This window comes from Muscardinus avellanarius (genome assembly GCF_963383645.1).
Source record: "Muscardinus avellanarius genome assembly, chromosome: 16".
NCBI lineage: Eukaryota > Metazoa > Chordata > Mammalia > Rodentia > Gliridae > Muscardinus > Muscardinus avellanarius.
Genome location: NC_137802.1, coordinates 26,281,759 through 26,295,191, shown reverse-complemented (window position 1 = coordinate 26,295,191; position 13,433 = coordinate 26,281,759). Strand labels below are relative to the sequence as shown.

At 52.3% G+C, this 13,433-nt stretch overlaps 2 protein-coding genes across 3 annotated transcripts in view; one reads left to right on the top strand and one right to left on the bottom strand.

Annotated features, from left to right (window-relative positions):
- The window catches only part of SARM1 (sterile alpha and TIR motif containing 1), a gene marked incomplete at both ends in the record, with an annotated part of 29,139 nt that extends 28,950 nt beyond the window's left edge, over window positions 1–189 (top strand). For both annotated transcript variants that reach the window (XM_080712490.1, XM_080712489.1), the window contains one exon: window positions 60–189. In XM_080712490.1, the coding sequence (XP_080568616.1) occupies window positions 60–189 (130 nt within the window). The remainder of the gene's footprint in view (window positions 1–59) is intronic.
- Window positions 190–4,443: 4,254 nt separating this feature from the next.
- SLC46A1 (solute carrier family 46 member 1) lies at window positions 4,444–13,256 on the bottom strand (the record flags this gene model as incomplete). Its single annotated transcript, XM_080713691.1, has 4 exons — window positions 4,444–4,604; window positions 6,892–6,975; window positions 11,861–12,713; window positions 13,041–13,256. 4 exons carry the CDS (start codon window positions 13,254–13,256, stop codon window positions 4,444–4,446), a joined length of 1,314 nt encoding a protein of 437 aa, XP_080569817.1.
- Between the last annotated feature and the right edge of the window lie 177 nt (window positions 13,257–13,433).

Here is a 13,433-nt window from a genome sequence, read left to right as displayed (position 1 = left end):
ACAGGCCCCTGGCCAGCAGCTCTGTGCCCAGCCCGACCACTCTGCCTCTGTGCCCACAGGTGGTCCCATGAGTACCAGGAGGCCACCATTGAGAAGATCATCCGCTTCCTGCAGGGCCGCTCCTCCCGGGACTCATCTGCAGGCTCTGATACCAGCTTGGAGGGTGCTGCACCCATGGGCCCACCTTAACTAGCCCCAGGTCCCAAGTTCTGCTGTGACTCCCACCACCACCATCCTCTCTGAAGGAATAGCTCCTTAAAGCAGCCGCCCTGGACTGAGGGAGCGGATACGGCTCTCCCTGTCCCCACCTCGCGGCCCACTTCAAACCCACCCTCCTCAGTATGTGGAGAGGGAAACCAGGCATGGGGGTGGGGCCTTCCTCCCTCCCGCCCTGCCATCAAATTCTCATTTCCCCGCCCCAAGCTGTGCCCCACTCAGTTCTGGAAACACTGGAGGGGGCCACACATTCTCCATATGCTGCCATGATATGGGCACCTTGAGCACGGTGACAGCAGGCAGCCTCTGACAGGGGGCAGTGCCATGCCCACGCCCCCTGCTCCGGCCCTCCAGGCCAGCAAGAACCCCACAGTGCTGTCCATACTTCCTGCTGCCTCGTGGCCTTGCTCTGTAACCACCACCTCGTGGCCTTGCCCCTCCCAGCCTTCCTTTGGGGCGACCTGCTTTGCCACCACCAGGGTCCGCACTGGACTGAGCCACCCTCAGGCTGGTCTGCCGCTGTGCCCCTTTGCTGCTCTTGCGGGGGCATGGGAGCCGCCTGCCTGGGGCCGGATCTGGGCAGCAGAAGCCATGGCTCAAGGCCCACCTGCCCCATGCTTGGGGCTGTGCCTCAGGCTCCGGCCTGGCCTGGCCCATGGCTTCCCCAGCTCCTCACCTGTCCAGGCCCCACCCCCAACTTTCTCAGGGAAGAGGGGGTCCAGGCAGCCACTGCATCCTGGACAGAACCTGCAGCTCTGAGGGAAGATGTGAGATGGGGCAAGGGTTACTACCTAAGGGAGTTTTTCCTACTGTAAGGTTCATCCAGTCCTCTGGAGATCTTGTTAAATTCCATCTGGAGGGCCTGAGCTGGGGCCTGACTGCCTACATTTCTCACAGATTCCTGAGTGAGGTGATGTGGGTGGTCAAGGGACAATACTCTGAGCTGCAAGTCCTTCATAAATCTGTCCTTTCCTAAACATCCCACTCTAGTCTCTGGTCATCACACCAACTCTGTCCAGTACTCTACCCCTTTTACAGACATGGAAGAAAGGCCGAGTGAGGAGCTCACTTTCCCAAGTCATTAGTGGCAGCCTGGAGATCCAGACTCAGGCCTCCTAGCACCAGGGTTCTGCAGCTAGACCTGCTCTCCTGAGAACCATCCTGAAGGTGTGCCCCAGGCAGGGCTAGTGGTTTCTTCCTTGACCCAAAGAATCGAGCAGTGAGGGATAGGTGTTAGCCAAAAGCCTGACCCATGGGCCACACAGAAATGGCAGGAATGTCCCTCTGCCCTTGCTTCCACTGGAGCGGATGGGCAAGGAGGCACCCCTCTATGGTACCCAGGCTCTAGCTAGTGCACCACTGCTCTCCGCCCTCAGCTTCCCTCTGGGGGCAGGAGGTTCACACCTCTAGGCTGACTCCACTCCCAGACCCCCACCCATGGAAGCTGGCCAGTTTCCTCCTCGCTCTCCAGCCACCTCATCAGGAAGCCAAAGGTCTTACCCCAGGCTTGGGGAGTGTTCCTTCTTCCCTCTCTGCTAAAGACCCCACCTTCAGCTGGCCCAGGCCCGACTGGCTTTGACCTCCCTCTGTCACCCAGCATAAGCGCTGGCCAGGGCCAGTCCCAGGCTCTATCTTGGGTACAATGGGTGAAACAGATTGGACACTGCCCTCAAAGAGCAGAGTTAATGTCAATACAGCAAACAAGTTCCCCCAGGGGAAGCTTTCTTTTTGTCCTCAGTCAGTCTCACTCCCTCCAGAGGTCCCCATGGGAAGTTACAGGGTTTTCTTCTGTCTGGCACATGTCTGCTGCTACCCACCTCCGCCATCTGACCTTCTGGTTGACCTTGGCCCTTCTTGGCTCTCCAGGGAATCAGGAGCCAGCCTATGGCTCCCCCAGAGCATAGGTGACCTACCTCCCCCCCAGCCTGGCCAGTGTGCTTGGGGTGCCAGGCTACCCTGCAGTGCCCAACGCTGCCAGGGCAAGCACCTGGGCCCTCACCACCCACCAGGCATGACCCTTCAGAGCTGATCCTGAGACGGGACTCTCAAGTAGCCCTTGCCTCAAAGCCTGCTGACACTCATCTTCAGGGTCAAAGTTTTCTGCTTGGCTGGGCTGTAGCTGGTGTCCCCAGATTGGGGCCAAGTCATCAAGGTCCCGATGCCACCTCACCCACTCCTCCCCAGGAGCCGAGAACAGCTCAGGGACATTCAGAGGCCAGTAGTCCAGCCACAATCCATTCATCTTTCCCCCAAGTCCATGAGGACAGGCATCCCATTCTAGAATGTATGAGGCAGGAAGGCTCTTAGCATTAGTGAATCATCCTTAACATGTCCAATCAGGTACAGTCCCCACGATCACACAGTGTGGGGCACTACTGATGGAGCTTTTCCTACAGGGGCTTGTTCAAGGTCAAGCAGCTAACCAAAGCAGAGCCCCTGCCTAAAGCCATTCAGCGTCCCCTCCCCTCCTCATGGCCCCAAGGCCCTCCCTTGCTGAATTCTCCCTGTTACACAGGAATGATGAGGCAGGAGTCTGGAAACAGGAGCCCAGGCTGCAGAGGTTCCAGCTGGGCCTGAGCTACCTACCCCCATCTTACATGTGCAGTTTCTAGCCAGGAAATTGGTTTGCAGGACAAGTGAAGAGAAAGGGGGAGAGAGACAGCGGTCCAAGCACCATCAACATTTCTGCTCTTTAGAGTCAACCAGCTGATTCCGGTCTGCTGGGGAGTACAGCCCTAGTCAAAGCTGGTGCCTTAATACTAAGATTCTGCCTTTCAATTTCAGGCCCAGACCTTCCTAACTCCCTAGAAATGGGCCCCTTGATCTCTGAGAAGCAGGGCCGCTGGATCATATGGGGCATCAGGTCTAGCTCCCAGGCTCCTACAGAAGCGAGGGAGGGATGGTCTCAGCACCTGGCTCTGCTCAAGTGCAACACAACCCCACCCTGCCTGGCTGAGGAATGGGCACACCAGGCAGCAGGAGTGAGGAGCCCAGGAGCATCCCACAGGCAGCCCTGGGGCTCTTGCCCAGCACAGCAGCTGCTGCTGCCTGACTGTGAGCAGACCACAGTGCCCCAAAGCTCAGTGCCTTGGGGAAGAGAAGGTTCTTTCCATATGATTCGAGTGATTTATTAGGATGATTGGCACTGCTAAGCCCAGAGGTGGGCTTGCTGTAGTCAAAAATCAATTCTAGCACAGTGACAGCCCCGCTCTCCCTCCAGAAAGCACCATTCCTCTCCCCTCCCTCCCCACAGGCTCGCACTAACTGGGCCCCTTGTTCATCCTTAAGGAGTGACTGGCAGCTGCTGTGCAGATCAGGAATGCATGGCTGTACAGTCTGGGTTGGAAGGAGAGATGCCAGCCCATGCGCTTCACCTCTCATCTCCCCCAGAGGGTTCTAAGTGATAAATGGCACAGAGGATCAACACAGCCCTGCCCCAAATGGCTCCCTGCCATCTTCCCTGGGCCTGCCAGGATTAGGATTCTAGGTCCTAGGCAGAGGCTGGCTCAGTTGTGGATGGTGTGTGTGTGTGTGGTGACCTGCCAGACCACCTTGCTCAAGGTGAGCACTGCCCTTTGTGGACTCCCAGAAACAGACTTGCTGTTGGTTCGTGTTCACTCTGCGCCTCGTGTCCTCTAACCCAGGCAGATCAGGGCCTCTCAGAAAACTGCTGGAATTCATGAAGAGTAATCCTTTCCAGGACCCTGTAAGAGGCCAGAGAGAAGGTTCAGATTTGACATGGGGATTCTCAACCCCGGTCTTAGGAAAGCAACACAGGACTTACTTGGGTGGGCTGGTCCCCTACTAAATCCCTCCTTCCCCAAGCTGAGAGGTGGACAACACTGTTCAGAGATAGATGACCCTGGAAAGTAACTTAAAATTGCAGGGGCAGTCAGTGGGTCAGGCTAGCCTGTGGCCCCCGCCACAGTAGAGAGGAGGCTCTCTGAAATTCCCTTTAACACAGTTCTGCTGTCATGGTTCATCTGTAAAATGGGAATGGAGGGGTGAGGGGAGCTCGGGGGTAGGCAGTGTTAGCCTGGCCCTCCTCCGGGCCCTTGGGGACTGGCCTCTGGAGGATTTGGCATCTGCCAAGGGTGGTCAGCCTGGGATGGGATGCCCAGAGGAGAAGGTCTAGAAATGAAGCTACCATTTCTAGTTGGGACTAGGAGGAAGAGGACACCTTTAGGATAAAGGGCTGCATTATAAGCACAGGTTTAGGGCCCTGCATTACCCAATCAGAATGGCTGGGATGAGGAGGAGAACAGCTCCCAGGAGGAAGGGGAATCCCTTCATGAAGGTCAGAGTGGCTGGGTAGAGCGAGTTGAAGATGCCGGAGGCCGCCAGCATGGCCAGACTACTCACACAGGCCACAGAGGAAAAGAGAGCACCTGTGGAGAAATCAATGCCACACTCTGAAGGCCAGGGTGTAGTTCAGTGACAGAATGCTTGGCTAGCATGTGGGAGGCCCGATAGTCAATCTCCAGCACCTCCCCCCCACACAGAGCCACACTCCAAAGTCGAGCACCCAGGGTCAAATCCCCCACCACAGTCAGCTGTGCACCTGGTCCCGTCACTTACACTCTGTTACACCTCTCACCTATGAATCCTATACCACATCAAATGTTTCTGTAAAGATTCAATAAAGCCATGCATGGAAAGCACCTGGCACAAGGGGGCTACTAAATAAACGGCTGCCATTAAATCCACAGTAAAAAAAAACAAAAACAAAAACGTGATAACTTGTAATGAGAAGCCTGATGGGAACAGCTTTTTGGGTTTACCCTCTTGGGAATCATCTCCTGTTTGGGGTTAAGTGCTGGTTTGATTCTCAGTCCTAATACTCATAGCTGTGCAATCACTAAGGAGTAGCTTGTTCTTCTGGGTTTCTGTTCCTTCTCCTGTGAAATAAGGTTAATAGCTATTTCATGGATGGTCAGCACCTTTAAGCTCACGTGTAAAACATCTATCGCAGGGTGCCTCCTGGAGGCAGCTTGTTGTAAGAGCTGTTCTTTTCTCCTGTTCCCCTTGACATCTCTGGGTACAGTAAAAAGTGTTGGGAAAAAAAGCTTATTGAAAGCTGAGCACGGTGGTGCATGCTTATAATCCCAGTACTTGGGAGGCTGAGACCGGAGGATCATAAGTACTTAATGAGGCCCTTTGCAACTTAGTGAGATCCTGTTTCAAAATAAAGGATACAAAATAGGGATGGGGATGTAGCTCAGAGGTGAATGCCTCTGGATTCAATCCCCAGGCGTGCAAGCGCGCGCTCTCTCTCTCTCTCTCTCTTTCTCTCTCTCTCTCTCTCTCTCTCACACACACACACACACACACACACACACACACACACACACCTTCAGCCACTTAGGCCCTTCGCAACCCAGTGAGACCCTGGTTCAAAATAAAGAATAAAAAACAGAACTGGAGGTGAGCTGGGCGTGGTGGCGCACGCTTGTAATCCCCGCGCTTGGGAGGCGGAGACAGGAAGATCACGCAGGTTTGAAGCCAGCCTCACTGACTTAAGAGACTCTGTTTCCAAATAAAAATATTAAAAAATAGGTCTGGGAGTGTAGCCCGGAGTAGAAGGGTTTCCAGGAACCCCAGTACCACCAAAACAAAACAAAACAACCCCCCCCCCAAAAAAAAAAAAAACAGAACTGGAGGTGTAGCTTGGAGGCAGAATGCCCCTGGGTTCCACCCCCAGTACCGCCCAAAAAAAAAAAAAAAAAAGAAGGAAAAATATATATAGGGCCAGGGAGTAGCTCGGAGGTAAAATGCCTTTGGGTTCAACAATCCCTAGTACAAAAAAAAAAAAAAAAAAAAAAAAGCTTATTGAGTTGGGTGTGATGGTACATACACATCTGTAATCCCAGCTACTTGGGAGGCAGTTTGAGGCCAGCCCGGGCAACTTAGCCAGATACTCTCTCAAAATGAAAAATAAAAGCCAGGCGTGGTGGCACACACATGTAATCCCAGTACTTGGGAGGCTGAGAGAGGAGGATCACAGGTTCAAGGACAGATCAGCAAGTAGATTCTCATCAACCTAACAAGACCCTGTTTCAAAATAAAAATAAAAAGCCGGGCATGGTGGCACACGCCTGTAATACCTGTACTTGGGAGGCCGAGACAGGAGGATCGCAGGTTCTCAGCCAACCTCAGCTACTTAGTGAGGCCCTCCGCAACTTAGTGAGGCCTTGTTTCAAAATAAAGACTTGTTTCAAAATAAAGAATGAAATATAGGTCTGGGGGTGTAGCTCGGAGGTAGGATGCCCCTAGGTTCAATCCTCAGTACCACAAAAAGAAAAGAAAAATAGGCCTGGCTAGCATCGTAGATCCATCGTTTGACTCGGGGTGAGTCCATTTAACTCCCTTGGCCTGTTTCCTCATCTGTCGTTTGGGGACAATGAAACCAAGGCCACAAGGTTGTTCATTTTCTCTGGGCTATATACTCTGACCCCGCTGAAGAAGAGAATCCTAGTGTCATTACGGATGGAAAGGCTGAGGTTTGGACAGTAAATCCAATTTTCCAGAAAGAACACAAGCACACTCTGCTGGCTGCAGCTCTCTGCAAGCCCTAGGCTTGCATGTGTCATGGCCACTTCTGGAGATGGGAGGAAGTAGGATGTCCTCCAGCCATGGCAGCCAGCTCAGGCGATGCTGAGTGATCCTGGTACTCACCCTGGTCGGACTTGCCCACTAGCTTGGAGAGCTTGGCCCGGATGACAGGTGTGATGACCAGCGCCAGGAAAAGCAAGCCATACCCTGTGGAGAAAGAGACCCATCAGGTAACTGGCCGGGGCGAGGCACGTCTGGTGAGAGGCAGCAGGGCTCCTATACAGGCCCACGCGCATCTTAGCTCAGATCGAGGAAGAACTCCCGTGATGGCAAGGGTGGGGAGGCAGTGACCAAGGAGGAGTGGAGGCCATCCTTCTTCAGGCTTGCCTATCCACTGTCTCTTTCACGAATGAGTGCTGATTCCTACCAATTGCTTTCTTGTCAGGGTACCTCTTATGACCACCACGGGCGTCACCCACCCAATTAGCAGCCTGTAGGGAACAAGCCTGGGCTTTGCAGTCAGCCCCAGTTGTAAAATCCGATGCTACTGCTTACTGTGCATGTGACCTTGGGTTCTTTAACCTCTCAGTCTATAAAAGGAAGATTATAGTTGAATATGTTGGCACACACCTGTAATCCTAGTACTTGGGAGGATTCCCAGACAGGAGGATCTTAAGTTCAAGACCAGCCTCAACAACTTAAAAAGACTGTCAACAACTTAGGAAGATCTTGTTTTATTTTTTATTTTATTTATTTATTTATTTATTTTGGTGGTACTGGGGGCGGAACCCAGAGGCTTTCTACCTCCAAGCTATACCCCCAGACCTTCTTTATATTTTATTTGGAAACAGGGTCTCACTAAGTTGCTGAGAGCCTCACTAAGTAGCTGAGGCTGGCTTCGAACCTGTGCGATCCTCCTGTCTCAGCCTCCCAAGCGCGGGGATTACAAGTGTGTGCCACCATGCCCAGCGGAAGATCTTGTTTTAAAACAACAAAACCGGGTGTGATGGCGCACACTTGGGAGGCTGAGAAAGGAGGATTGCACAGGTTCAAAGCTAGCCTCAGCTACTTAGTGAGGCTCTCAGTTAGTGAGACCCTGTTTCCAAATAAAGTATAAAATAGGTCTGGGAGTATAGCCCAGAGGTAGAAAAGCCCCTGGGTTCCATCCCCAGTACCACAAAAAAAAAAAAAAAAAAAAAAAAAAAATGGGAGGGTATAGCTCAGAGGTAGAATGCCCCTGGACTCTAGAATCCCCCAGTACTACATTAAAAAAAGAGGAAGATTATAAGGCCTTCATCACAGAATGGTTCTGTGGAGTAGAAGGCTGAATAATGGTACCCAAAGATATTGGATCTTAACCCCTTGAACCTGTAAATGATGCCTTATTTGGAAACGGGTCTTTGCAGATATAAAGTCAAGGATTTTTTTTTTTTTTTTTTTTTTTTGTGGTACTGGGGATGGAACTCAGGAGCATTCTATCTCTGAGCTATACCACCAGTCCAAATTTTATTTTTTATTTGGAAATAGGGCCTTGCTAAATTGCTGAGGACCTCACTAAGTAGCTGAGGCTGGCTGCAAACCTGAGATGCTCCTATCTTAGCCTCCTAAGTACTGGGATTACAAGCATGCACCACCACGGCCAGCTCAAGGATCTTGATCCTGAGAGGGGCAGGTTATCCTGCATGATCAGGTAGGGCCCGAAACCATATCTATCACAGGGGAGATTTGACATAGACAGAACGGAGAAGGAACAAAGAGGAGAGGCTGGTGATGTGGCCCTGAGCAAGCAGCGCCACAGACAGCAGAAGCTGGAAGCGGTGAAACACAGATCCTCTCCTAGAGCCTGGGGGCGGGGGCACTGCGCTGCCAACGCCTTGATTTCAGCCCAGTGGCACTGATCTCAGACCTCTGGTCTCCAGAACTGTGAGGGAATGAATTTCTGTTGTTCCAAGCCACCTAGTTTGTGGTGATGTGTTACAGTAACCTAAGGAAAAGAAGCAGGAGGACACAGTACCCATAAGTCTCTTTTACTTTTTCATTTAGTTACCCATAGGCATACATCTTTCTTTTTGTTGTTTTGTTGTTTGTTTTGAAACTGGAGATTGAGCCCAGAGGCATTCTACCTCTGAGCTACACCCCTGGCCTTATTCTTTTTTTTCTTTCTTTTTTTTTTGGTGGTACTGGGGGTGGACCCCAGAGGCTTTCTACCTCCGGGCTATACTCCCAGCCCTTTTTTATATTTTATTTGGAAACAGGGTCTCACTAAGTTGCTGAGAGCCTCACTAAGCAGCTGAGGCTGGCTTTGAACCTGTGTGATCCTCCTGTCTCAGCCTCCCAAGCGCGGGGATTACAAGCATGCACCACCACGCCCGGCTCTCTGGCCTTTTTCTTTTTGAAACAAGGTCTTGCTAAGTTACTGAGGGTCTAAGTTGTGAGGCTGCCCATGAACCTGAAATCCTCCTGTCTCATCTTCTCAAGTCCTGGGATTACAGGCATGCACCATCAGCATACATGGTTTTCTTTCTATTCTCCCTATGTGACTTTTGTCTCCTACACAAAACTTCAGATTCCTAAAGGATGGTGGATCCTCCAAAGAAGGTATGATGAGGCATCCCAGGATCCTAGTGGGATACCTGCATAGCCCAGGGTCCCAGTGCCATACCCAGCTTAGCCTAATATGTGAGAGCTAGGGAGAATTGGGTCATAGGAGGAACTCTAGATGAAAAAGAAAATCCTATGGAGGAGCAAACAAGACAACCTAAAGGAGGAGAAAGGAGGGGGGAAGAGGAAAATCTCTAAAACACACAATGTACTTAAGCATATCGAAGTCAACCACTAAGCCGAGCAAGGGAGGGAGGGAAGGGGAGGGAATGGGGTGGGAATTGGTTAGGGGTTAAATCAGTGATGTGTGCATGTCTCTACACACAAGATTTTTACCCCAATATGATGTATGAATATAAGGCACCAATAATAAATAAATAAATTTAATTTAATTTTTAAAAAAAGCTGGGTGTGGTGGCACATGCCTGTAATCCCAGTACTCGGGAGGCTGAGACAAGAAGATCGCAGGTTTGAGGCCAGCCTCAGCAACTTAGACTCTGTTTAAAAAAAAAGAAAAGCAGCCGGTGTGGTGGTACACGCTTGTAATCCCCGCACTTGGAAAGCTGAGACAGGAGGATCGCACAGGTTCGAAGCCAGCCTCTGCTACTTAGTGAGGCTTTCAGCAACACTAAGGATCTTAGTGAGATCCTGTTTCCAAAGAAAATATAAAAAAGGTCTGGGAGTATAGCCCGGAGGTAGAAAGCTTCTGGGTTCCACCCCAAGTACCACCAAACAAAAAAAAAAGAAAAGTCGCCAGGCATGGTGGCGCCTGCTTGTAATCCCAGCATTTGGGAGGCTGAAATCCAAGGATCGTGGTTCACAGACAGCCTCAGCTACTTAGTGAGGCCTTCTGCAACTTAGCGAGACCCTGTTTCAAAATAAAGAATAAAAAAATATAGGGCAGGGCGTGTAGCTTGAAGGTCAAATGCCCCTGGGTTCCATCCCAGACCTGAAAAAAACAAAAGCCAAGCATGGTGGTGCATGCTTGTCATCCCAGCACTTGGGAGGCTGAGATAGGAGGATTGCAGGTTTGCGGCCAGCTTCAGCTACTCAGAGGCCCTATGCAACTCAGTGAGACCTTGTTTCAAAAAAAAAAATAAGCCGGGCGTGGTGGCGCACGCTTGTAATCCCCGCGCTTGGGAGGCGGAGACAGGAGGATCGCAGGTTCGAAGCCAGCAGCGCTGGCTTAAGAGACCCTGTTTCTAAAAACGAAAAATAGGTCTGGGAGCATAGCCCGGAGGTAGAAGGGCTTCCAGGAACCCCAGTGCCACCAAAAAAAAAAAAAAAAAAAAAAAAGAGACCCTGTTCCCAAATAAAAATATCAAAAATAGGTGTCTGGGAGTGTAGCCCAGAGGTAGAAGGGTTTCCAGGAACCCCAGTACCACAAATAAATAAATAAATAAATAAATAAATAAATAAATAAATAATAAAAATAGGGCTGGGGGTGTAGCTCTGAGGTAGAATCTCCCTGGGTTCCATAGCCGATGCTACCCACCCCACACACACAAAAAACAAACAAACAAAACACCAACAGAGCTGACAGAGATATTTGAGGTAGGTCCTTATCAGAAAATTGAGTATCAAGGCATTAATGGCATGGACTTTGTTTAAGAACACCACACAGAAGCTATGGGAGGCCAAGGGGTGAAGCAATTAGTATATGAGCTCTACCTTTGTTGTCTGCTCTACATTATTAATATTTATGGTTGCCGGGCGTGGTGGCGCACGCTTGTAATCCCCGCGCTTGGGAGGCGGAGACAGGAGGATCGCGCAGGTTCTAAGCCAGCCTCACTGGCTTAAGAGACCCTATTTCCAAATAAAATATAAAATAGGTCTGGGAGGGTAGCCCGAAATTTTTTTTTTTTTCAGTACTGGGAACTGAACTCAGGGGCATTCTACCTCCAAGCTATACCCTCAGCCCTTTTGTATTTGTGTGTGTGGGGGGGCACTATTTCCTTGTCTCAACATATTAGTTTTTTGGGTTTTTTTTTTTTTTTTTTTGGTGGTACTGGGGTTCCTGGAAGCCCTTCTACCTCCGGGCTACGCTCCCAGACCTATTTTATATTTTTGAAACAGGGTCTCTTACGCCAGCGCGGTTGGCTTCGAACCTGCGCGATCCTCCTGTCTCCGCCTCCCAAGCGCGGGGATTACAAGCGTGCGCCACCACGCCCGGCTTTCCTAGACCTATTTTTATATATATTTTTTATTATGGAAATAGGGTCTCTTAAGCCAGTGAGGCTGGCTTCGAACCTGCGAGATCCTCCTGTCTCCGCCTCCCAAGCATGGGGATTACAAGCGTGCGCCACCACGCCCGGCTACATATTAGTATTTTTCTAGGGCTTCTTAGTTGTCTGTCCTCCAGAACAGGCTTAACTATGGGCATAACTGTCCAATGACACAGGCTTGAACCACCTTTCGGGGCAATGAGTTCCTGGCCGGGTTTTCACCCAGTGCCTCTGGGACTAGCTGTCCCTGAGCCCACACACTTTACCTGTGAACATGAGGGCTGTGGTGGTAGCAAATGCAAAGACCACCATCCCCATGAAGTTGAAAAACAGACCAATCTCAGCCACCCAGGTGTCGGCCAGACAGTATTGCAGAAGCCTCAGGAACAGCACACTGGTGAGGTAGGGAAGGTGTTGAGCTGCAGAACCATAGCCAATCAGCTTGGAGTCCCAGCAGAGGGGTGTGCTCAGCTCATAGATGGTCAGGATGTCCTGGGCCCCAAAATGCACAGTGATTACCACGAAGATGGCCAGTGAGTACAGGGCTAAATGCTTCCTGGACTTCTCCGGGGCTGGAGATGCGTAGAGCTGGACAATGGCTCGGTGGTGACGGAGTGTGAATAGCCGGGTGGACTTTAGCTCCTTCACAGTCTCACCAAAACAAAATGCTGCATAGAGAGTCATGACTATTAGCAAGGCCAGGGCCAGCCAGAAGGGGTTGGCATAACCGTGGGCCCACAGCCAGTGACCCCCAAGGAAGCTCGCCAGCATCCCCGCCACACCAATGCTTGCTTCCACCAGGGCCATCCGGAAGGTGCGGCTGCCGTCGGAGCTGACATCCGCCACGGAGGCAAAGCTCGCAGCCAAGAGGCCATTGAAGTCCCCGAAGAAGGCACAAAGGATGCGGCCCAGCACAAAGTAGCCGACATGAAGCTGCAGCAGCACCAGGAAGAGGGACACCACTGTTTGGAGCATCAGGCCAAGCGAAGCCAGCACCAGCAGTGGGCGCCGGCCCTTGTGGTCACTCCAGGCTCCCAGCAGGGTGGACGTGAAAAGCCCAACCAGGAAGCCACCCAGGTTCATGTAGAGGGTCCAGTGAGAAGTAAGGGTCTCCACTTCCTGCGGGGACACAATTACCAAGGTACAATTTCTTACTCCGGTTGCCTACCCCTGTTCCCCAAACACTGCCATCATGGGAGCTATGGGGTTTAGGACTTTCTCTGGGGCCCTAAACCTCAGAGAATCATCACACAACTCCAAAAAAGGGTCCCTGTAAGGGCAGGGGCACATGGCCAGGCCCCGGGCCCCTAACATCTTCCCTTCGGTTAACCCTCGATCACCAGCCCGCCTGCCCCGCTGCAGTTCTCCCGCCGACCCCCGGGCTGCGGCCCAGGGCGCACACCCACTCCTGCTCGGCTCAGCACCCCCTCTCCGCGGCCCCGGCACCTGCATGATGGGGTCCGCGCTCTGGTTGCCGCAGTTCCCCCGGTGGCGGGTGCCATTGTAGCCCAGGTCGGCGCTGAAGCGGTGCCACAGGTACTGCGTGGTGACCGGGCCTTGCAGGACCAGGGCGAAGTTGGCCAGGAAGACGAGCGGCTCCACGCGCCCGCGGAGCAGCGCGGCGGCGCGGGACTCGCCCGGGGGACTCGCGCGCTCCGCCATGCGCTGGCCTGGGGACCGCGGCGGAGGCCGGGCTGCGCCGTCTGCGCCTGCGCCCGCGCCCGAGTCCCTTCTTAAGGCGGGCGGGGCGGGGCGTGAGGCCTCGGCCCCCAGACTCGGGGCGGGCTCCGGAGAGGCCGCTTAGGGGCCTCCGTGAGCTCAAGGATACTCTGCACCAGG